At 42.2% G+C, this 24,707-nt stretch overlaps 1 protein-coding gene across 1 annotated transcript; it reads right to left on the bottom strand.

Moving 5' to 3' along the window:
• Positions 1-667: 667 nt before the first annotated feature.
• Positions 668-23,149, bottom strand: CDO1 (cysteine dioxygenase type 1). Its single transcript, XM_060761933.2, has 5 exons — positions 22,876-23,149; positions 12,080-12,157; positions 6,522-6,679; positions 3,782-3,951; positions 668-1,526 (listed from the first exon to the last, which is right to left on the bottom strand). Exons 1-5 carry the CDS (start codon positions 23,052-23,054, stop codon positions 1,497-1,499), a joined length of 615 nt encoding a protein of 204 aa, XP_060617916.2. The 5' UTR covers positions 23,055-23,149; the 3' UTR covers positions 668-1,496.
• Positions 23,150-24,707: the final 1,558 nt, after the last annotated feature.

Raw genomic sequence — 24,707 nt, 5'->3', positions numbered from 1 at the left:
CACAACTAGACTCAATGCCAGGAGAAATTTTTACCTTTACCCTTATTTTCAAGCCAAAATTCTGTGTCCTTCTTGCTCTTCATGTCCTGTATTTCAGGTAGTATTGCCCCCACCCCACCTCTCTTACCCAGCAGCAGTGCCTGCAACACACTCCTTTGGGCCAATCGCACTGGCACCAAGGCCTACCCCTTGGTGCCAGATTGAAAGGGAAGGCTAGAAAGGTGGGGGTTCTGGCCCAGTGCAAGGCCAATGGGGCTCACCTCTACCCTACTGGCCTTGCGCATTTCAACTGGTCTTGCGTATTACATTGACCAGAGGCATTACAATTCCAATTCAATCAAAGGGCAGGTCGGAAGGCTGGGGTGGGCTTTGGCACCAGTGTGAGGCCAATAAGTGTGTGCCTGGGCCTGGTCCAGTGGTGAGTGCATGGCAGGGTGGTGGCAGCAGTAGTTGCCAAGAAAACCTGCTGCCACACTACCAGCTGGCCTGGGCACATCCTCATTGGCTGAGGCTCTGGAACTTCCAACCCCCAAGAAGTCCTTGCCTAGAAGGTCTGCCCTCCTGGCGCCCCCAACTTTAAAGGTAGGCATCTGGCAACTCTGACACAGTATTTCCCATTGACCAGATTTATCCCTTATACTGAATAGAAGAACACTTCGTTTTAACATTTGTGCCCAAAATTCAGGTTTAATTAAGTTGTTGGGTGGGTTTTAAAAACAAGATGCTGATTCCCCCACACTGAACATCATTAACAATTTTTACAGACTGTTTTCTCCAGAACAAAAACAACATTGTACAAGACGTTCATTATTGTTCCCATTTAAAAAATATTCCAGACTTTGACATGAAATTTTTTAAAAAACATAAATGATTTAAAATTTCTAATAGATAATTAAACTCATGATAAAACAATGCTGTTGCATTATGCTCTAGGTTGGAGTGGTAAACTCGTGATAAAACAATGCTGTTGCATTATGCTCTAGGTTGGAGTGGGTAACATGTGACCCTAGAGAATGAGGAACAATGGTGGACTGCAATTTCCATTGTTCTTCCCCATTGGCTATTCTGGTTAGGCCTGATGGAAGCTGCAATCCAACAGTATTGAAGTCCGCAGGTTGACCATCTTTGAGCTTAATGAATTCAAGTTAATGTCGACCAGAGTTTAACCATTTACATTACTAGTTCAGGTTGGCATAATTCATACAGCTGGGGCTGCTAAGAGGGAAGTCATATTAAAAGCTGGACTTGTGTGAACACTTTCAAATGCAGAACTGAGAAGGGGTGGCAAAGGAACCCCAATTATATTGTTATGTCCATCCCGCAGTTGTCCATGACATTACCCCTTTTAGTGTCCAAGAAATAAGAGGAATCTACGTGACCATGAAGCTTTCCTACTGTAGTCCTAGGTAAAAATTATTCGGACACAACTTGGTCCAACTGTACAATTCTTCTTCTGTTCCAAAAAAAAGCACAGTTCTGCAGATCTTGGGCTCTTCTCAGTTGTTCTCTTGTGAAACTGATGTTGTCTAGAGAAAAAGAAGTGTAGTTATTGTCAGGAGGGTTTCAATTATATCCAATACAGCTGTGATACAAAATATAAACTGATTATGCAAGTGAGAAAAGGACAAGGAGATTATATTCATGGCTCCCAATTTAACAATGTTATCATGGTTGGTCATGTGTTCCAAGACTTTTTGACACACTGTCCGAATGTGGGGATGGCTGGATGTTTACTTATTACTGAAAAACAAAATAAAATAAAGCAGAATAGATTGGAATCTCAGCATAATGAAGAAAGAATTTAAAAACAAAAGAATATTCAAAAAGCTCTATAATTAATATAAAAAAGCAAATTAAAGTCTCTGTCACCATTTACCATCATTCATCTTAATGAATAGAGGAAAGGACCTCTAAAGAAGAATATGGGAACTGAAGAAAGAATAAACTGCAGGTTTATAAACTGCTAACCATTGTAAGGAGGAAATCTCCCAAAAGGAAAAGTAGAAGAATACAGTGGATAGCTGCAAGTTTTCTGGGAGGTATGGCCATGTTCCAGAAGCATCCTCTCCTGACATTGAGTTGGGTTGCTGTGAGTTTTCTGGGCTGTATGGCCATGTTCCAGAAGCATTCTCTCCTGATGTTTTGTCTGCATCTATGGCAGGCATCCTCAGAAGTTGTGAGGTCTGTTGGAAACTAGGCAAGTGGGGTTTATGTTTCTGTGGAACAATGTCCAGAATGGGAGAAAGAACTCTTGTCTGTTTGAGGCAAGTGTGAATGTTGCAATTGGTCACTTTGATTAGCATTTAATGGCCTTGCAGCTTCAAAGCTGGCTGCTTCATGCCTGGGAGAATCCTTTGTTGGGAGGTGTTAGATGGCCCTTATTGTTTCATGTCAGGAATGCCCCTGTTTTTTTTAGTGTTCCTCTTTATTTACTGTCCTGATTTTAGAGTTTTTAAAAATACTGGTAGCCAGATTTTGTTCATTTTCATAATATATTCCTTTCTGTTGAAATTATCTACATGCTTGTGGATTTCAATGGCCTCTCTGTGTTGTCTGACAAAAAGAATGCAGCCTCTGAGGATGCCTGCCATAGATGTGGGTGAAACATCAGGAGAGAATGCTATGCATAAATATGTGAGGGGAAGTCATAGGGAGGAGGCTTGTTTTCTGCTGCCCTGGAGACTAGGATGTGGAGCAATGGCTTCAAACTACAGAAAAGGGGTTTCTACTTGGATATTAGGAAGAACTTCCTAACTGTGAGAACTGTTCAGCAGTGCAACTCCCTGCCCTGGAATGTGGTGGAGGCTCCTTCTTTGGAGGCTTTTAAATAGAGGCTGGATGGCCATCTGTTGGGGGTGCTTTGAAGGTGATTTTCCTGCTTCTTGGTAGGGGGTTGGACTGGATGGCCCATGAGATCTCTTCCAACTCAATGATTCTATTCTTCTGGAACATGACCATACAGCCCAGAAAACTCACAGCAACCCAGTAATTTTGGCCATGAAGGCCTTCGACAACACATAGAAGAATACAATTCCCGAAGAAGCAATGGGTTTTCATTTACTGAAGGTTTTTAAACATATACTGGACAGCCATTGATCAGGGATGGTCTGATTGTCTTATGCACCGGAAAGAATTCTGCATTAAACAGAATGGATAGGTGAGATTTCTTCCAATATCCTTTCTAAATTTGATATTCTCTGATGGGCTTAAGACTCAAGACAGGAACATGAAAGAGTTGCTAAATACTTATTTAGGATAGGGGTTTTAAAGAGGTTTTGATATGACTGTACGATGTAAAACAGTAGAAGTAACATCAAATGATGAAAACTGAAGACAAAGAAATACATATTTCAATTTCAGGACCCAAGAGAATGACATCACCACTGTTAGAGATTCTACTCAGATCTTATAATACAAGGGCATGAACTTCCTGCAACTGTTGGATGGATGCTCGCATGATGTATAATTTAAGCTGGTTCACTCATACACTATCTCTACTATGTGGCCTTCTTAGCTCTGACATCCCACTTGAAGAATGTCCTCTTCTTGGAGACCTGACTGGTGCCAATCCTCATCTATTGTTGTCACCAGATCAAAACATACATTTTATGAAAGCCTTTGTGGCCTAAACCACTTTTAAATGTGTGCATTGTGCAACTCTTTTGAGTCTTTTATTTTAGTAGTTTTAGCTTCTATGAAGTATTCACTGATGCTAATTTTTAATAATATGCTACAGCAAGCATATTAAAAATATCTTTCTATAACAAATCCTAATACTTACATATGGTGTTCTTTCTCCAAATTGACTAAAGAAGGTCATTTTCACTTTCTGTTTGTGTCCAGTTCTTTGGTCAAAAGTATAGCAGGATGCAAAAGGTGGGCTGTACAAATGGAGACTAACAGCTGTTTCAGTATGGCTTGGGTTCTCCACTCGATGCAAGCCAATGCTGTCTACAGAATACAAGAAACAAAAGCAGAGATTATGGGTACAAAGTGCACGTTACTTCCTGTTTGAAGAAAGACATCTTGGGCTTTAAATAGGGCAAAACTGCCCATAGGATGCTTTTTTTTGTAGGAAAAAAGTAAACATTTTCCCCTGGCTTGCCCCTGGCTTGCCTTCGCTGCTGCTAAAGCGAAAAGAAAGGAATCTCAAGATGAAAGTGCTGCCTTAAAGTTGTGAAGAGAATTGTGTATTTTCCCCCATTTGTTGATGTAATTAATGTTTAAGATACCATGCTTAATGCCACCACCAAGGGCTGGCCCTTGGGACTTCACTGGGGTCCAGTAACATCACATATACTTGATCTTAGGCTTTGGCCTGGAAATCTCAGGGTCTGGGTTAGTCCTAACATAGCAACTCACACATGCTTAATTTCCAAAGAGTAACACACACACATACATGCACACATGTGAATGTACATGATTTTTCATGTAACCTATTTTCATGGCAATAAGACATCCTTCTTTAGCCTGGTTGCTCATTCAGGATGATGGGCATTTTAATCTAACACATTTGAATGCTTCCTTGGGCTGGGAAAGCAGGTCTTAATAGTTAAATCTAATTTCTTTTAATTGGAACTAAAAATCAATTAGAAGTGCATGCAACTGAAAATATATGGTCACAAAACAAATGAAATGTTTTGTTTATGATCCTGCAGAGATATAATTAAACACTACATATTGTGGACTGTTTTTGAAGTCCCACAAACAATGCATTACACTAGACCAGTAGTTCCCAACCTGTGGGCTGCAGCCTACTGGTTGGCCACAAGACCTAAAATAAGGTTTGAGGCACTGGATTCTTAAATATGGTTTTCTGTGGGTGAGTGGATGGCATATGTTCTATATCAGAAACTAGAGCAGATGTGGTCTATCTAATGGAATTTTCTGAATCAGCATCCCAAATAACTGAACTAAAGTTGACCAAAAACTGATTCGTAACCCTTTTGGTACGAATATTGGAGAGTGGTCCCTGGTCAAAGTGGTCCCTCTTCAAAAAAAGGTTGGGAACCACTGTACTAGACCAATGTGGGTAACACACAGCTTGTGGTATGAGCCTCTCACCTCCTTTAAAACATGAAAAATAACACAATTTTACAAAACCTTTTTGTCCTGATTTTTAAATATTATTTTTCTCTGAGCTAACTAAGATCATCCACTCCTTCCCTAGTCTAAACTGGGGAGCGTGGTTCAGGCTCATGTGCGTGCACACATTTTCTTTTTGATTCCTTTCCAAATTGGGGTGTCTAGGCAAGAAAACATGGCAGAAGTTCTAATTCCTAGTGATAGCTGCTTGCCAAGTATTGAACTCTCAGTTATTTCCTCAGGGAAATAGATGGAAGAGTATTCTTATGAATTAATGTACAAGATTTCCCTGCAAATGAAAAACACTCAGCCAAGTTCACTTAAGGGCACCTTAAGTGCCATTGTAATATGGTGCAATCACAGATGAAGCAGAGGGGTAACTAGAAAGCTTGAAAAGTATAGTCACTAGAAAATTCAGGAAAGGCAGCACTATAAACTATCCATAATTATAAATAAATAGATAGAAATTGACTGAGGCTTCTTCTACACTGCCATATAATCAAGATTATCAAAGCAAATAGTCCACATCTGCTTTGAACTGGATTATATGGGTCTACATTGCCATATAATCCAATTTAAAGCAGATAATCTGGATTTTATATGGCAGTGTAGAAGAGGCATGAGAGACAAAGGTTGGAAGTTTTTCCACTGACAAGCACCACTGCTTTGTTTTTGTAACAATGAAGCTTCGCTTTGGGTCGGGCTTTAGCACAGCAGGGTAACCACTAGCTGCAATAAATCTTGCCAATCAAAAGATTGGCAGTTCGAAGCCCGGATCAGGGATAAACACCCAACCTTTCAGCCCAGCTCACTGCCCAGCTAGCAGATTGAAAACAGCTGTGAGTAGATAAATAGGTACCACTTTAAAAGCAGAGGGGTATTTTAATGGCGCCATAAGTAAACACCAGAAAAATGCTGGCAATTCTATCAAAAAGGAGGAAGTCTGGGAATAGGGCTCTTCAGCACAGTGAATGGAGTGACAGCACCCCACATGGTCGGAATCGAGCAAAACCTCCAAGACACCGAAAATGGGAAAAGCCTATATACCTCTAGCTATGTGTTGTGTCTGTCCTGTCAGTATATAACGGCATTGAATGTGTGCTGTATATGTGTTCTGTGATCCACCCTGAGTCTTCTTTGGAGTGAAAAGAGCAGAATATAAATACTGTAAATAAATTAATTCATATCAATTTAGATCCTGTTCCCAATATATAGATGGAATCACTTTTCCTTGCAATTAAATCATAACAAAGAAGTGAATTGGCTTTTAGGTAAGCAGGAAGGTTAAACAGAATTACATCTACAACTTAACAGAAATGTCCCCATGTGGCTTTTAAAAAACCCAACACTCCTCGAACATTTTTTTCTTTAAATGCAATGGACTGAAAAGCATTATAATCCTTCATGTAAGATTAACTTTGGAATCTTTGACTTACCATTAATGTAGGCACACCGATTTTCCTTCAAAACCCTTTCTGACTTCTTCTGCATCTCTCCAACCCCCTTTTTGTCTGGCCACGCAAATAATGTTTCTTTGAGATTTCCTTGAAGGATCTTCATGAAGCAATGAGAGTCTGTGTGATCGTGGATGCTGCTATATATGGACATACACAAAAATAGAGGAAGTCAGTAGGGTGGGAAGACTTCTTTATAGTACTACAAATGCACCATATAATAAAAGGATGCACTCTTATCACATGTCCAAGAAATTCATTGAATATTATTATGATTAATTGAATATTATTATGAATATTATTAACCACCAAAAGTGTCTGACTAGAAGACAAACGTGGGCTGGACCATTTTGATCAAAATATTTATCAGTGACCTGAAAAACTAGCAGAAAATTGCACCTCAAGGAAAAGAGCGCAGTGAATTATGTTAACAGGAATGGGGATGTGGCTGCTGGTGCTGTATTACTAGTCCATAATAATCATAACTAGGAATGATAGCAGATTTTGAATTCCTTGCAGGTGAACAGTTGGTGGATCCAAAGTCCAGCTTTTTCACATTTTGCTTCCAATTTTAAAGGAACTATACAAGGTGCTAAAACCTGTCTTCAAAATAAGTTAGGCAGGGTTCAGTATACAGGATAGCAAACCAGGACCAAAACCTGGTTTGCTTGCTGCATGCACTGCTTCACTGACTTTGAACCCACCAACTGCTGCAAGATACATACATACAGATCTTAAAACCTGCTTTGTCTTCAAATTCCTGTAATGATTGCAGTTCATAATATCATAGAATTGGAAGAGACCTCGTGGGCCATCCAGTACAACCCTCTGCCAAGATGCAAGAAAACTGCATTCAAAGCACCCCCGACAGATGGCCATTCAGCTTCTGTTTAAAAGCCTCCAATAAACAAACCTCCGCCGCACTCCGGGGCAGGGAGTTCTCACAGTTAGGAAGTTCTTCCTAATGTTTAGGTGGAATCTCCTTTCCTGTAGTTTGAAGCCATTGTTCTGTGTCCTAGTCTCCAGGGCAGCAGAAAACAAGCTTGCTCCCTCCTCCTTATGACTTCCCCTCACATATTTAAACATGGTCATCATGTCCAGAGGCAGCCCTAGGTAATTGGGCACCCCTCCCCAAAACCAATCACTGATTTTGGAGCCCCCCCCCCCCCAAACCCAATCACTGATATATATTTTCTTTTCATCGTGGGAGTTCTGTGTGCCATATTTAGTTCAATTCCATCATTGGTGGAGTTCAGAATGCTATTTGATTGTAGGTGAACTATACATCACAGTAACTACAACTCGCATATGTCAAGGTCTATTTTCCCCTAAAGAGCGCCTCAAGAGTGCCCTTGGGCAAAATCAACTATACTGCAAATGCTTACTTTGCGTAATGGGTTGAGCCGCCTCTTCTTAGTCCTCCCTTCTGCAGGCAAAACGTGCCCAGCTCTTTGAGCTGCTCCTCACAGAGCTTGTCCTCAGACCCTTGATCAGCTTAATCAGCCTCTTCTGGACACATTCCAGCTTATCAACATCTCCCTTCAATTGCGGTGCCCAGAATTGGACAGAGTGTGATTCTAGGTGTGGTCTGACCAAAGCAGAACAGAGGGGTAGCATGACTTCCCTGGATCTAGACACTACACCTCTATTTCTGCAGGCCAAAATCCCATTGGCTTTTTAGCTGCCACATCACATTGTTGGCTCATGTTAATCTTCCTGTCCTCGAGGACTCCAAGATCTTTTTCGCACATACTGCTGTCCCTCATTCTGTATCTTTGCATTTCCTTTTTTTCTGCCTAAGTGAAGTATCTGGCATTTGTCACTGCTGAACTTTATTTTGCTAGTTTTGGCCCCTCTCTCTAATCTGTTAAGATTGTTTTGAATTCTGCTTCTCTCTTCTTGAGTATTAGCTATCCCTCCCAACTGAGCTTAATTTCTATTTAAAAATACTGACTGATGGTAAAATGTGCTTTTCTTGTCTTCTAAGACTCTAAAAAGAAAACAATGTGCAAAAGCTTATCTATCACTTTTGATACAAATTGGAAAGGTTAGATTAAAAATTCTTTGCTCAGTTTCAATGGAAAATAGGCACGTCAGAGTTTGGGAGTAGGAAATGAATGCTACTTTGTCACTTCTCCCTTCAGAATCAGCTGAATTGTTGGCTATTTGCTTCTGCATGTGCAACAAATTTAAACAGACAATGGTCTTTTATTTTTAACTAGAAGAAATACCATTTTAGATCCTCTTAGTACCCATCCCCTTTTTGTTCACTCCCTCCCTCCCTCATTCTCTCTCCCTCCTTCTACTCTTTCTGCACTCTTTCTCCATATTCCCCCTGCATACTTCCCCAAACTAGTCCAGGCTTTCCTTCTTCTTGGAAATTTTCTGTCTCTTTCTGGACTGTTTGAAAAAAAATGGTAGGTCCTAGAGAAAAGAGTGACAACTAGAATTGTTCAAAATTCTGTGGAGAAATGAATCTCCTGGACCTCTAGCTTTCTTTATAGAGTGGGATCAGTGAATTGAGCATTTCAGGCTCCAAACAGAAAATGATTAAGTAAAATTCATTAATCTCTTTTTGGAAAAAAAAATCCATAATCTTGAGAGGCACATCTGTAGCAAATATTAAGCATCCATGCTTAGGTTTGGGTGTGCCGGATTCATGATGTATGTACGCAGAGATTAAGATCTTCTAGGAAGGTTCACAGGTGTGATTGGCAGGGACGAGAGACAGGGCCTTCTCAGTGGTGGCCCCTTAACTATGGAACTCCCTCCCCAATGATATTGGATCAGCTTCTCCCCTTCTAGCCTTCAGAAAGAGAGTTAAAACATGACTTTGGAACCAAGCTTTTGGAGCATAACTGCAGTGCATAGAATCTATGCAATGACATTCAGAATGGCCCTGGATTATGATTTTGGCTTAGGTGATTTTAATAATTGATGTAATTGTTTTTAGATGTTTTAACTCTCTGCTTTTTAATGTAGATGTTTGCCAATTGTATGTTATTTTAAGGCATTGAATTGTTGCCAATATGTGAGGCTGCTCTGAGTTCCTCTTGGGGTTGAGAAGGGTGGGATACAAATATGGTAAATAAATAATAAATAAATACTATAAGCTCTCTCTTATTATTATCAGTCTAAGTCAGTGGTTCTCAACCTGGGGTCCCCAGATGTTTTTGGCCTACAACTCCCAGAAATCCCAGCCAGTTTACCAGCCGCTAGGATTTCTGGGAGTTGAAGACCAAAAACATCTGGGGACCCCAGGTTGAGAAGCACTGGTCTAAGTTATCAACCAAGAAAAAAGAAATTGAAGGGAAATAGTCAATACCCAGGTTTGGCTGTAACATTAAACCAGTGTTTTTCAAACTGTGCTTCTCCAGGTGTTTTGGACTTCAGCTCCCAGAAATCCCAACCATCTTATCAGCTGTTAGGATTTTGGGAGCTGAAGTTCAAAACATCTGGAGGACCACATTTTGAGAAAATTCATTAAACCATCATGGGAATGAGCCATTGATCTCTACCTCCCCATAATTCATATAACAACAAGAAATTGGGGGGGGGGGGGGGGGTGGGTGAGGGATGTAGAACCTGACTATAAAACAGATTAGTAACAAACCAACTGAGTCAGTAAATAAATAATAAAAATAATATATTACAAATTAATTGAAAAATATCTGTTTCTAGTAAAACCACAATCAGTGGTTGGTATTAAATGGATAACCCATGCAGCTTTGTAGCACTAAAAGTACTATAGACATGAAGGTCCATTGGGCATGAACCTTTTCATTCGTAGAAGATTAATGATTCCAGCAACAAAGAAGCTAATATTAGAACAAAGGCTAGTGGTATTTTGACACTGATGTCTTTATCACTGCCAATATTGAAGTCTTTTAGATCTTCCAGTTCTTTCCACAAATCACTGCTGGGCACATTGGTGCATATCCACTAATGTTTAACAATAAATGCTGGGACACAAGTGGCCAAGCAACATCAGGTACTGGTTGAGATGGCAAAGATTTTGGTTGAGAAAGCACACACAAGCTAAGAGAGGATGCAGCAATTGAATTTTGCTTGAACCACCCCTGTCCTCTCCACACCATGACTTAATGGAAGCAAAACTCTTTTATATTTTTGAACTCAGTTTGCAGTAATTTGAGAAAGCTATGGACAAAGAGAAAAAATGGGAAGGGGAAACCAAACTGAGACATTTTAAAAGTGGCTGAAAAAGTGGGATGACAGCATCTTAACTGGTATTCTTCTTGCCAAATTGCGACTGTTAGAGTGTGAGATTTAGGTCCAAGACCCAAATTAGTCACTGAGTACTTTTTTTCCATGTCAGGAGTGACTTGAGAAACTGCAAGTCACTTCTAATGTGAGAGAATTGGCCATCTGCAAGGACACTGCCTGCGGATGCCTGGATGTTTTGATGTTTTACCATCCTTGTGGGGGGCTTCTCTCATGAGCTGGAGGTGACAGAGGGAACTCATCTGTGCTCTCTCCAGATTCGAACCTCTGACCTGTCAGTCTTCAGTCCTACTGGCACAAGGGTCTAACTCACTGCACTACCGGGGGATCTCACTAAATACTGAGCTAATTATAAATCTCAAAGTAAAGGAGCAACTTTACTTTATTGCTTCTCATCAATGCAGGGACTAAGCAGCAGAATATGGGTTTTTTTTCAGTTGTAGTCTAGGGCCTAGAGCCTTTAAGTATCATGTTAGAGAAAGTCACAGTAGTTATCTGTGTCAACAGCAGAATTATTATCAATATATGGATATTTTCTCTCAAAGGGCTACTACAGTTGTTTCTGGACGTAGTCCCCACCTCCACAGCTGCAGTGGAGTGGCTACTGAAAACAATATCAGTGATACATTCTGTAGAGAAGGGGTTTTCAAACTTTTTAAACAGAGGGCCAGGTCACAGTCCCTCAAAGTGTTGGAGGGCCAGATTAGAATTTGCAAAAAACATGAATGAATTCCTATGCACACTGCACGTATCTTATTTGTAGTGCAAAAAACACTTAAAAACAATACAATAATTAAAATGAAGAATAATTTTAACAAATATAAACTTATTAGTATTTCAGTGGGAAGTGTGGGCCTGCTTTTGGCTAATGAGATAGGATTGTTGTTGTTGTTGTTGTGTGCTTTCAAGTCATTTCAGACTTAGGTTGACCCTGAGCAAGGGCTGGGTAAATGACATTGGAGGACCGTATCCGGCCCTCAGGCCATAGTTTGAGGACCCCTGCTGTAGACTGTCTGGGGATTCTTGGAGAAAATATGTAGGGATCTGAAATCACTGCATATTAGAAAAAGTGAAAGGAAGAGGACCTTTGCAAGTGCTGCCACAGAGGCAGGGGAAACACAGTGTCTCTTCAGTCAAAACCCTGAGTGTCTAGAACAATGAAAAACCTGTCTCCATTGTAAGAAAGCACAAAGAAGGAAGTCACCAAATGGCTCTACAAGCAGCTTGTTCTGACAGAGAAGATTTACATTCCCCACAGTATGACATGTCTGTTTATCTATCCATTCGAAGCCACCTACCTGCCATGGCCTTCCCCCCAGCATAGGATCATGAGATTGAACTTTCCATTTCCTTTATCCACAAGATTTCTTGTGTATCTGAAACAGTAAAAAAAGAGATGTTCATTAAAAAATATCAACACAGACCTTAAAATAATCTAATATTTTAACAAGCAGAACTCTAAAAGGGCCTCTTTGAAGGATGACTTCTGCTTGATTTTGGGACACCTATTCTCTATCCCAAAACTCTGGATGACTTCTCCCAGAGGCTTCATTTAGATATTCAGTAGCATAGGGGACGGGACTGAACTGAACCCTGAGAAACTCCACAAGCCTGTGGCCAAGGAACTGAACAGGAATCGACCAGCACCACTTTCTAAAACCATCCCACCAGAATAATAATAATACCAACAACACTTTATTCATATTCCACCCTCCTTCCTGTGGGGACTCAGAGAGGATTACAGTGTAAACAGATACCGCAAATATTCAATGCCTTGTTACAATACAAGGAGACAAACAAACACATCAAAGGCTTCTCCTTTCATTTCTGGCTTTGGAGACGGTGCTCATCTCTGGCTCAAGGGGAGGTGCTGTTCTCCATTTCCAAGCTGAGGAGCCTGCATTGTCACCTCATGGTTGTGTGACTGGCGTGACTGCTTGGAGCATCTTATGCCTTCCCCCCAAAGCGGTAACTATTTATCTACTCATAGGTTGGAAGGAGTTAGCCAGGAGCTAGGGCAACAGGGGGAGTTCACCCCATCCCATGGATTTGAATTGCCAACCTTCAGATCAGCAGTTCAACTCATTGCACCAAAACAGCCCATTCAGAGCAACTGAGGAACAACACCTCAAAGCCCTGTTCCAGAAATGCGACTCAGAAGGATACAATGGATAATGGTATCAAAAGCCACCAAAAGGTCCAGCAGAGCCAGCAGTTCTCTGCGTAGGTCATTCACCAAGGCAACCAAATCTGTCTCTGTCTATAACCAGGCCTGAAATCAGACTGAAATTGATGAAGATAAGAAATGGGCAAACTCTAGCCCTCCAGGAGTTTTGGACTTCAACTCCCACAATTCCTAACAGCCTACTGGCAAGCAGCCTGAATTGTGAGAGCTGAAGTCCAAAACACCTGGAGGGCTGAAGTTTGCACATGCCTGATCTAGATAATCTATCTCACTCAGGAGTTCTTGGTGTTGAGAAGCTAACACACACTCCACTACCTTGCCTAGGAGATTGGTCTGTTGTTGTCAAGTACAATAGGGTCCAAGGAAAAGGTCTTATCACAGACTCCTTGATGCATGTAACAATGCATTAATCACTTCCCTGACTCACTCCACCAGTCCCCCTCTGGCCTGTTTTATGAGCCAGGAAGGGTAGGGGTTTAGAGAACATGTGGAGGCCCTCACCTTTGTAAAGCTGTAGAAATTGAAAAGCCTCCATCAACATTAGACAAGAAGGAGTCGAGGTTATATCTACCAGAGCTATCAACTGTAGCGTCTAAGTCAGAGGGAATCTGAGTGATCATATTTGCAAAATCATAGGCTCTTGCATGAGTTACATTCTCTTTTAGTTCCGATTATACTATAGAATAGTGGTTCTCCCAGCCAGTTTACCAGCTGGTAGGATTTCTGGGAGTTGAAGACCAAAACATCTGGGGACCCATAGGTTTAGAACCACTATACTAGAGCCGTAATCACACGAAACAGCTCTACTGATTGGTTCCATGCCAAAGCCATGGTATTGGTGAAAAATGCATTTTTCCTGCTTTATTACTCCACAATAGTACTTCAGATGGACCTTTTCAGCCACTCTTACTCCAGTCTTCATCTTGCCCATTTAATTGCTGCCAGCTCCTTAGTAAACCAGGGGATGATTTAGCTCTACTTTGTGAGAAGGGATCATTTGGAGCAATTGTGTCTGCTGCCATGGTCATTTCCCCATTCCAGAGATCGCCCAGGACTTCAACAGAATCCCTTGCCTAATCCAAGATTAGGAAACATAGTGTAAGAAAAAATTCATTTGATGAAATGCACAGCACTTCATAAAAATACATCAAATAAAACTCTTTAGTCTTTTAAGGCATCACAAACTATTTGTTGTTGTTGTTTGAATGACAAGCTACAATGATTATCCCCATGGAAAGTCTGGATAAGAAAACAAGTGGTAAAAGGATACAGTGGCCCCTTGGTATCTGCTGGGCTTTGGTCTCATGGATACCCAAACCCATGAATGCTCCAGTCCAATTATCTATAGTAAAGGTTTTTCCCTGACATTATCCAGATGTGTCCGACTCTGGGGGTTGGTGTTCATCTCCATTTCTAAGCCAAAGAGCCAGCGTTGTCTGTAGACACCTCCAAGGTCATGTGGCCGGCATGACTTCATGGAGCACCATTACCTTCCCACCGGAGCAGTACCTATTGATCTACTCACATTTGCATGCTTTTGAACTGCTAGGTTGGCAGAAGCTGGGGCTGACAGAGAAAGCTCACACTGCTCCCCGGATTCGAACCTGTGACCTTTCAATCAACAAGCTCAGCAGCTCAGGGGTTTAACCCACTGCACCACCAGGGGCTCCATGGCATAGTAAAATAGTGTCACTTCCATAAAATGGTGAAGGACTGCTGGAGAGAGCTTGAGTATCTGTGAAAGGGCAGGGTATGCCTATAAATCAGTGTAGGGCTCAGTATGCGGCAAAAATCTAGAGTTACTTTTAGGATTTTTATATATCTATTAGAGCTGTGGTTGGTTGAATTTATGGATACAGAACCTGTGGAGATGGAGGGTCAGCTGTATTCATTTCAAAATGCACACCCAGAAAATAAAAACTTAATTTTTAAACACACCCAGCTAAAGTATTTTTACTAGATGGTGCTATCTCTTTCTAAAAATGCTAACAGGTGCATGCATACAGGTTTGAACTAGTGCTCAATCCAAACATGAAGGCAAGCTTGCAAACTGAGATTGTTATCAGAGATTGGTAAAGAGACGGTTCCAAATGAAAAATGGAGGACTGAAATTGGAAGGGGGGGGAATCCCTTATTTGTCAAAGATATTGCAACAGACTCAACATTTCTTAGAAACCACAGTAACCTATCAAGAGATCTAGAAACATAAAACCTGATTTTTACTAGCTAGCCATTTGTTCCTCTTATCTAATCAGTGATAACATTATATAACACAAGATAAGTAGCAATGAATGTAGAGGCAGGTAAAATCAAAGTGACTCTGGGAGGAAGGCAGAGTTGAGGAACAAGGTGCCTTTCAACATGGTCACCTGGTCATTTTTTTTCTTGTTCCTAGGACTGGGGGTTATATGCACACAAACAAACACACATTTTACTCCTGCTCTGAGCTAACTGCTTTGGATGACAATCCCCGAAATACCCTATCCAACAGGGTCACCAACTCTTTTTGTTAGCTGTAACCCACTGGCCATCTTGACTGAGGATTCTGGGAGTTGTAGTCCTAAGTTCTTAAAGATCTCATTTTCTACATAACTTTTCTTGATTTCGTTAGCTTCATTTGAGAGAGAGAGAGAGTGTGTGTGTTATGGCTCTTGTTCATCCTTTGATTACACTATGTACCACAATTTGAATTTTGTTTCTGTTCCTAGTTTGAAAATGTTATTTCATGTTTAATTGTGTGGTACTTAATTTGAAATTAATTATTACACCCCCAAAACCTAGATTTTGTGGCTGCCACAAACTATGTTGAATTGGCTGAGATTCTATGAGATAGTTGTTGAAAAACTATTGCAAAATATGCTGCAAGATGTCCACAAAAACAAAGTTTTCACATCCTCTGAGGATGCTTGCCATAGATGCAGGCAAAACGTCAGGAGAGAATGCTTCTAGAACATGGCCATAGAGCCCGAAAAACCTACAACAACCCAGTGATTCCAGCCATTAAAGCCTTCGACAATACAAAGTTTTCACAGTTTAATAAACTTTTCCATGTTTTTGTGATAGAACCAATTAGGAAATGACATTTATAACTCAGGAATAAAAAATCGTGTTACACAGTGTAGTCATAATCACTGTCTGATTGCGAGCAAATCCAGAGCCACTAGCACTTCTACATGTAGTTTCTGCCCATCTCTAAATTATATATTTTCCACTAGGCTAGCCAACGCCCCTCAATCGATTTCTGTGGAAGCACAGAAACAAGTACTAGCTGTCTTGGGTAATTCAAGCAGGCTTTTCCCTTGGCCCAGCTCTCATTGGTCTCTCCCTTTGGAGGTGTTGCTCCAAGGCAGCGACGATTGGTTTATGGGATCCCAGCCCTCTCCTTGCCTCCCATGCTGGGCTGCTGCGTGGCACTTTGGAGGAGAAGCCGGGAGATGTCAGAAAATGGGAGGAGCGCAAATGGGCAGGGAAAGGGAGGTGGGCATCACCCCCTCACCCTTGAATAAGCTATTCTCTTCCCTTGGCTGTGAGCAAACAAGGCTAACGTGAATTCAAGAGGAGCACAGTGGAAAGGAGTGAAAACATTGATTTCTATTTCACTCAGTCCACTTGTGGTGGCTGCACTGTTTAATAATGACTGTTTTATTGAGCGTTGTTGTTATACTTAGAAAGCACAACTGCATGGAGATTTATCAGTGAGGAATAAACAAGCCAACAGCCCTAGAAGAAAGAGCACCTGGTCTGGGACAGGTAGGGTTGACAGAATGAAAACCAGAGGGAATTCTTTTACCTCTAATGCTTGTATAGGTAAAGGTAAAGATTTTCCCCTGACATTAAGTCCAGTCATGTCCAACTCTGGGGGTTGGTGCTCATCTCCATTTCTAAGCCGAAGAGCCACCATTGTCCATAGACACCTCCAAAGTCATGTGGCTAGCATGACTTCATGGAGTGCTGTTACTTTCCTGCCAGAGCGGTACCCATTGATCTACTCACATTTGCATGTGTTCGAACTGCTAGGTTGGCAGAAGCTGGGGCTAACAGCGGGAGCTCACATTGCTCCCCGCATTCTAACCTGCAACCTTTTGGCTAACAAGTTCCGCAGCTCAGCACTTTAACCCTCTCCTTAATGGTTGTATAGAAATGGGTATTTCAGCACACAACTAGCTGCAATCCTCTCTTCTATACATGAAGGGTACTGGAGCTCTCTTCAGTTTTCACTCTGGTAACCCTTGCGCTGGCAGGACTGCTGACTGAAAAACTGGTGGTTCGAATCTGGGGAGGAGGTGAGCTCCCACCTATCAGCTCCAGCTTCTCATGCGGCAACATGAGAGAAGCTTCCCATAGGATGAAAAAACATCTGGGCGTCCCCTGGGTAATGTCCTTGCAGACGGCCAATTCTCTCCCACCAGAAGCAACTTGCAGTTTCTTAAGTCACTCCTGACACGAAAAAAAAGTGACAAAGCAAATGCTTTGCATGGAGAAGTGCCCCATTTCAATCCTTAACATCTCCAGGGTGAGTTGGGAAAACCCTTAAAGATCTGCTCCCTATGTTTGTGGACATCAGCAGGCTAAACTGCCTCCAGTCTTATTCAGTACATGGTACCTTATTACATATATGTATAAAGCAATTGAAAAACAAGGATAAGGTCCACCATGCACACCCATGTGACATTTGGGCATGTTTGTCAGGAATTATGGAGGCTACAGATTGGCACATATGGGGCACACTAGGTCAGGGAAGACAAATTCAAAGTACTACATACAATTTGCTATGGAATAGCAGGATGTTGCAGCTGTCTAGCCACAAAAGCATACATTTCCTTGCAGTCGTCAACCCCCGTCTTGAACCAATCCTGTTACGTTCCTCTGAGTCAATCTTCTGCTATTTTGTTGATGTTTATTATCTGTATTCATAATCACTTTGGGCAATGGTGCACCTGAATACCTCTTTCATCATAGAATGACAAAAGAGCAGTTCTGTGTCAGGTTGTTATCACTACAACAGTTGTTGTTACGACGGGAGTCATCTGAGTCCCTCCTCCACAAATACACTTAGAAAAGTTGAGTGAACGTTACAATAACAGGTTATTTTTATAACCTGCCCACTCATTCTCCAAGAAAAGGAGCCAGAAGTACTTTCAGAAGTGTGAATGTAGGTGAAGTGATTATTTGTAATTCTTACTCTTGGGTAAAAAGCCTAATTAAGCTACGGATGAGCTGAATGGATGCTCATTGATATAAAAAGACATTGCGGCATGGCCTAGAGTTCATGCTGCTGAAAATATTTCACATTCCCTGTCCCAATGTAGTCTTGTTTGCTGCATTCTATGATATATTTATAATTCGTTCCTACAAGTGCTGATGTTAAGTCTTCTTGTGCAATCTGGAAGACCCACATGGCACCCAAATGGAACCCGGATCTTTTTGCATTGAAGCACATCTTCAAACCATGTTGTTGCTGTGTGCCTTCAAGTCATTTCTAACTTAGAGTGACCCTCTCATGGAGTTTTCTTGGTGAAATTTGGCTTTTTGGAAAGGGTCACTTAGTTAAGGCTACCCAGTGGCTTTCCGTGTCTGAGCCTGGATTCAAAACCCGGTCTCCTGAGTCTTAGTCCATTGTTCAAGTCACCATTCCACTCTGGTTTGTGAAGCAGCTCCAACTAATTTAAATGTCTGATTTGTTGAAATGCATTCAACAATATGAATCTGACTTCTAAGTAAGAATGAAGGGTTGATGTATACAGGTACCGATAATTAGTGTACATAGAGGATGCATCAGAATTAATGCAGTCTGACACCACTTCAACAGTCATGACTCATTGCTAAGGAAGCACAGGAGCTGCAGCTATATAAGGTGTTTAGCCTTCTCTGCCGAAGAATGCTGCTGCCTCATCTAACTAGGTAAAGTAAAGGTAAAGGTTTCCCCTGACATTAAGTCTAATCATGTCTGACTCTGGGGGTGGTGCTCATCTCCATTTCTAAGCCAAAGAGTCAGCATTGTCCATAGACACCTCCAAGGTCATGTTGCCAGCATAACTGCATTGAGTCGCTGAATTAGGCTGAAAAATGCGGTATAAAAATAAAGCAAATAAATAAAATAAACTGCATGGAGCACCATTATCTTCCCACCAAAGCAGTACCTATTGATCTACTCACATTTGCATGTTTTCAAACTGCTAGGTTGGCTGAAGTGCACAGAAGCACTCCAAGTGCCGGACATAAAACAAACAATACGTAAGCCTATAAACAACATAATGACGACAAAAATTCACAACAGCAAACACACATAAAACATCATGTAATATTTTTTTTAAAATTCATAAATGCAGCAGTGCCTGCAGATAGAACTGACTATCTTCAATTAACAATCCAAGTGCTGGAGTGAAAAACCATTAAGTCCTCGAGTCTAACCATTAAAATCTACTCAAGGTCAAAGGTCTGTCTAAAAAGCCATGTTTTTATACTAGACCGAAAAGCTTGGAGAGTAGATGCTAAACCAGTGATGGGCAACCTTTTGAGCTTGGTGTGTCAAAATTTATCAAAAACCTGAGCATAACTTGAGTGGAGTGTCATTTCAAGAAAAAACCCCATAATTTTGCAATATTTATAGTTTAAATAAGAAAAATGTATAATCCATGCTGAGTTATGGAGTGAACAATGCTCAAACATGCATATGTTAAATTTCTAGAGCCTTTTACAAATTTAAGGATGGAATTAGATTGGCTCTTATAAGGTGTATTTCTCTGTATGTGGCCACATGTGTCAGCGTGTCATCAAAAATAGCCATGCGTGTCAGTGCTGACACGCATGTCATAGGTTCACCATCACAGTGCTAAACTAATCTCTCTAGGGAAGGCATACTGGAGCAAGGGAGCCACCATTGAGAAGGTCCTCTCTCTTGTTCCTACCAAGAACATCTGTGACGGTGGTGGGACCGAGAGAAGGGCCTCCCCAACAGATCTCAAGGCCCATACCGGTTCATAGGAGGAGATGTGGTTCTGAAGATAAGTTGGACCCAAAGCGTATAGGGTTTGTAGCTAATAACCTTCACTTTGAATTGGACCCGGAAACTTGTCAGCAGCCAGTGGCGCTGCTTCAAAAGGGGTGTGGTATGCTCCCTATAGGTAGCTGTTAATCTGGCTGCTGATTTTTGCACTAACTGCAGTTTCTGAGCAGTCTTCAAAGGCAGCCGCATGTAGAATCCATTGCAGTAGTCCATTCTGGTTGTAACTAAGACATGGACCACGATGGCCAAGTCAGGTTTTTCAAGGTATGGTCACGGTTGGTGCACAAATTGTAACTGTGTGAAGGCCCTCCCGGCCACTGCTGACACCTGTGCTTCAAGCATCAGTGAGGAGTCCAGGAGGACCCCCAGACTGTGGATCTGTGACCTCAGGGGACGTGTAACCCCATCGAGCACAGGCTGCCACCCGATCGGCCTCATGACTGACCAGAAGGGCCTCTGTCTTGTCTGGATTAAGCCTCAGTTTGTTCGCCCTCATCTGGTTCATCAGTAACCCCAGTGGCGTAATGGGTTAAACCAGTGATTCCCAAAGTGGGTGTTACCGCCCCCTGGTGATCACTGCAGTGATGGGGGGGGGGCGTAATGGCCACAGGTGCATTTGGGGGCGATGAAGAACTGTAAGGGGGCGGTAAAAGCATAAAAAAAAGAAGAGGTTTAGAAAAATAAATTTCCAGGGAGTAGACCAAATAAGTTTGGGAACCACTGGGTTAAATCCTTGTGCTGGCAGGACTGAAGATTGACAGGTCAGAGGTTTGAATCTGGGAAGAGTGTGGATGAGCTCCCTCTGTCAGCTCCAGTTCTTCATGCAGGGACATGAGATAAGCCTCCCACAAGGATGGTAAAATATCAAAACATCCTTGCAGATGGCCAGATCTCTCACATCAGAAGCGACTTGCAGTTTCTCAAGTCACTCCTGACACACAAAAAATCCAGTCAATCACAGCTGCAAGACACCAGTCCAGGATCTGGGGAGCTTCCTTGGAATGGGATGAAAAAGAGTAGGAGAGGTGTGTGTCATCTGAGATGACACCCAACTCCAAAACTTCAGATGACCTCGTCCAGCAGTTTCATGTAGATGTTACAGAGGATAGGGGAAAGAAGAAGAACCTTGTGGGACCCCAGGGATCTGAGCAGGTGTCCCCCAGCATCACTATTTGGGTACTATCCTCCAGGAAGGAGCAGAGCCACGCAGCGCAGTGCCCCCAAGACCCACTCTGGCGACTGTCCCAAAAGGATATCATGGTTGATGGTATTGAAAGCCACTGAGATGTCTAAGAGGACCAACGAGGACACACATCCCCTGTCTAGCTCTGTTCTGTGACCTGAAACCAGACTGCGATGGATCAAGATGGCAGTTAAAGTGGTGTCAAGCTGCATTAATTCTACAATGTAGGTGCACACAAGAATCCCTGAAAAAAACCCACAAGTGGCTGGCTTTGACTCCCTGGCTTTGAACCAGATCTTTCAACTGCCAATAAGCTCCAAGCAGCTTTAGCCTCACTCCAAGCAAGAAGGGGAAACCTTCTCCGCCCAGCGATCTGTAGCCAAATTATTACAAAAGGACCCACTTTCTCTGTAGAAAGCAAATTTGTAATTGCAGCAGTCTGAAAAGAAAAGACCACACAGCCAAGCTTCAAACGAACTGAGCCCAAAAGGAAATTTTAGTGGTTGCAGTATGAATGAAACTGTGGTTTAAGAATGAAGGAAAGAGAGCCAGCCTAAGTAGCAGCAGCAGCAGCATCACTGCTTTCAAGAGGGTCCATATTCTTTTCCCCCTCCCTAATATTACTTTGGCTGCACCTACACTGTACCATGAACACAGTTTGACACCACTTGACAGTCTCTCTTTTAACCATTACATGTAGCCCGCCCATTGTCATTGTGACTGTGCCTATTGTAATTTTATACTGCTATGTTTTCACACGTTCTATGTAATTATGTTGTTGTTTATTGTTTGGATTTTTGGTTCTATTTTATTGTAATTTGTTGTTTGAGCTTGGCCTCATGTAAGCTGCTCCGAGTCCCCATCGGAGAGATGGTGGTGGGGTATAAATAAAGATTATTATTATTATTATTATTATTATTATTATTATATTGGCTCAATGCAATGAAATCCTGGAATGTGTTTCTTGGTGATGCAAGAGCACTTTGTGCAGAAAAGGCTTGAAAAACTGCAAATCCCATGATGCCATTTTAATTCCAGGGCAGGAAAAGAAAGGACCAGCTAATCACCTCCCAACAAAGGATTCCCCTGGCAGGAAGAAGCGAGACCTTGTAACTGCGAGGCCATTGTAACTGCGAGGTTTTCTGTCCTCAGGCAGGAAACAGTCAGGCTTTGAAGCTGCGAGGCTATTCAATGCTAATCAAGCTGGACAATTGCAACATTCACACTTGCCTCAAGCAGACAAGAGTTCTTTCTCCCACCCTGGATATTCCACAGATATATAAACCCCATTTTCCTAGTTTCCAATAGACCTCTCAAACTCTGAGGATGCCTGCCAAAGATGCAGGCGAAACGTCAGGAGAAAATGCTTCTGGAACATGGCCAGACAGCCCGGAATACTCACAACGACCCAACTGCAAGATTTCTACGGCACAGATGGACCCGAATGCCTACAAAAAGCTAGCGCGACAACTTCCCAGGAAGCAGATTCATCCTCATTGGGTGCTTCTACACTACAGAATTATTGCAGTTTGACATCGCTTTGAACTGCCCTGGAATCCTGGGAGTTGTAAGTTTGGTTAGTACTTTTTTGACAGAGGCGGCTATTAAAAAATGGCAAAGTTGCAACTCCCATTGAGCCAGGGTTTAAACCGCATTAACTCTACAGTGCAGACGCACCCCGAAGCTTGTTCAGACCTTGTTCTTCCTTTCCGTCCGGTACCTGAACTGGTCGAACTGGGCATACTGGCTCCACTCCTCGGGGTTGCTCTCGTAGGACTCCATCAGGGTCTGCACTTCGTCCACATTGACTTTGTCTCCGGCGAACAACTGGTGCAGGATGCGGATCAGCTCCTCCAGCGAGTGGGCTTTGCACAGCTCGGTCTGCTCGGGGGGGTCCATCTTCCGCTCCTGACACTCAGCGGCCCCTCCAGCAGGCGAGGAATTCGAGGACCCAACGCTGCGCCCCGCCGCTATTTATCCCTGGCAGAGCGATTGGGAACGTACCAAGTGGCCGCGGAGGGAGGGCCCGCGGGAGCCGCTCTGGCTGCCCATAGGCTTCTTCCAAGGGCACACCCCCCCATTCAGGGAGGAGTTCCGCCTTCCCAAAGCCCCTCAATGAGGCTTCTGTATTTGCGCTCCCCCTCCTCGCCCTCCTTAAGGGGCCCAGCCTCTATTATGCCTCAGCACAAAAGGGGTGGGTGGGAAAGGAGTCACAATGGACGGACCCACGCTGCCCGCCTCCTTGGCTTTGCCACACTCAGCAGCACCTGCCTCTCATGGCCTCATCAAGGATGCACATACTTGTCTACAATGTAACTCCACATACACACAAACACACACACATACATACATACCTGTGGCTGGAGTTACACTTAGAAATGTATATTCATGTCTGATGAGACAATGTCAGGCTGGGTTGTTGTGAGTTTTCCAGGCTGTATGGCCATGTTCCAGAAGCATTCTCTCCTGACGTTTTACCCGGATCTATGACAGGCATCCTCAGAGGTTGTGAGCTCTGTTGGAAACTAGGAAAATGGCCAAGGTGAGAGAAAGAACACTTGTCTGCTTGAGGCAAGTGTGAATGATGCAATTAGCATTAAATGGCATTGCAAATTCAAAGCCTGGCTGCTTCCTGCCTGGGGGAATTCTTTGTTGGGTGGTGTTAGCTGGCCCTTATTGTTTCTTGTCTGGAATTCCCATTTTCTAAGTGTTCTCTTGTCTGTTTGAGATAGGTGGCCAATTGCAACATTTACACCTACCTCAAACAGACAAAGAGTTCTTTCCCCCACCCTGGATATCCCATAATTGTTTTTAATTGCCCTATACTTGTTTTGTGATATTTTGTACTGATGTTGTTCACCGCTTTGAGTCGCCTGAGGGCTGAGAAAAGCGGTATAGAAATAAAGTAAGTAAATAAATAAATAAATAAATAAATAATCTATATAAACAAAAATGTAATGTTCATTTGTGGGATTAACATAACTCAAAAACCACTGGACGAACTGACACCAAATTTGGACACAATACACCTCTCTCAGGCCAACAAGTGATCATCACTCATAAAAACACTGAAAAACACACCAAAAGAGACTTAAAAAGAAAAAAAAGAAAAATTACATTACATTGCATGTACAAAACAACATATGTACACATATACACAAATACACACATACACACATATATACACACAAAACACATATACACAGACTGGGTCACAGCAACGCATGGCAGGGGGCGGCTAGTCTATATAAATAAAAATATAATGTTCGTTTGTGGGATTAACATAACTCAAAAACCACTGGACAAATTGACACCAAATTTGGACACAATACACCTATCAGGCCAATGAGTGACCATCACTCACAAAACACTGAAAAATACAGCAGGAGAGACGTAAAAAGCCAGAAAATAAAAAATATATTACAACGCATGCGCAAAACCATATATATACACAAACACACATATATACATTTTTGTCATGTCAGGAGTGACTTGAGAAACTGCAAGTCACTTCTGGTGTGAGAGAATTGCCTGTCTGCAAGGACATTGCCC

The sequence above is a fragment of the Anolis sagrei genome, chromosome 2 (genome assembly GCF_037176765.1).
Source record: "Anolis sagrei isolate rAnoSag1 chromosome 2, rAnoSag1.mat, whole genome shotgun sequence".
Taxonomy (NCBI): Eukaryota; Metazoa; Chordata; class Lepidosauria; order Squamata; family Dactyloidae; genus Anolis; species Anolis sagrei.
Note: the sequence above shows the minus strand (reverse complement) of the source record. Positions and strands in the feature narration are given on the sequence as shown.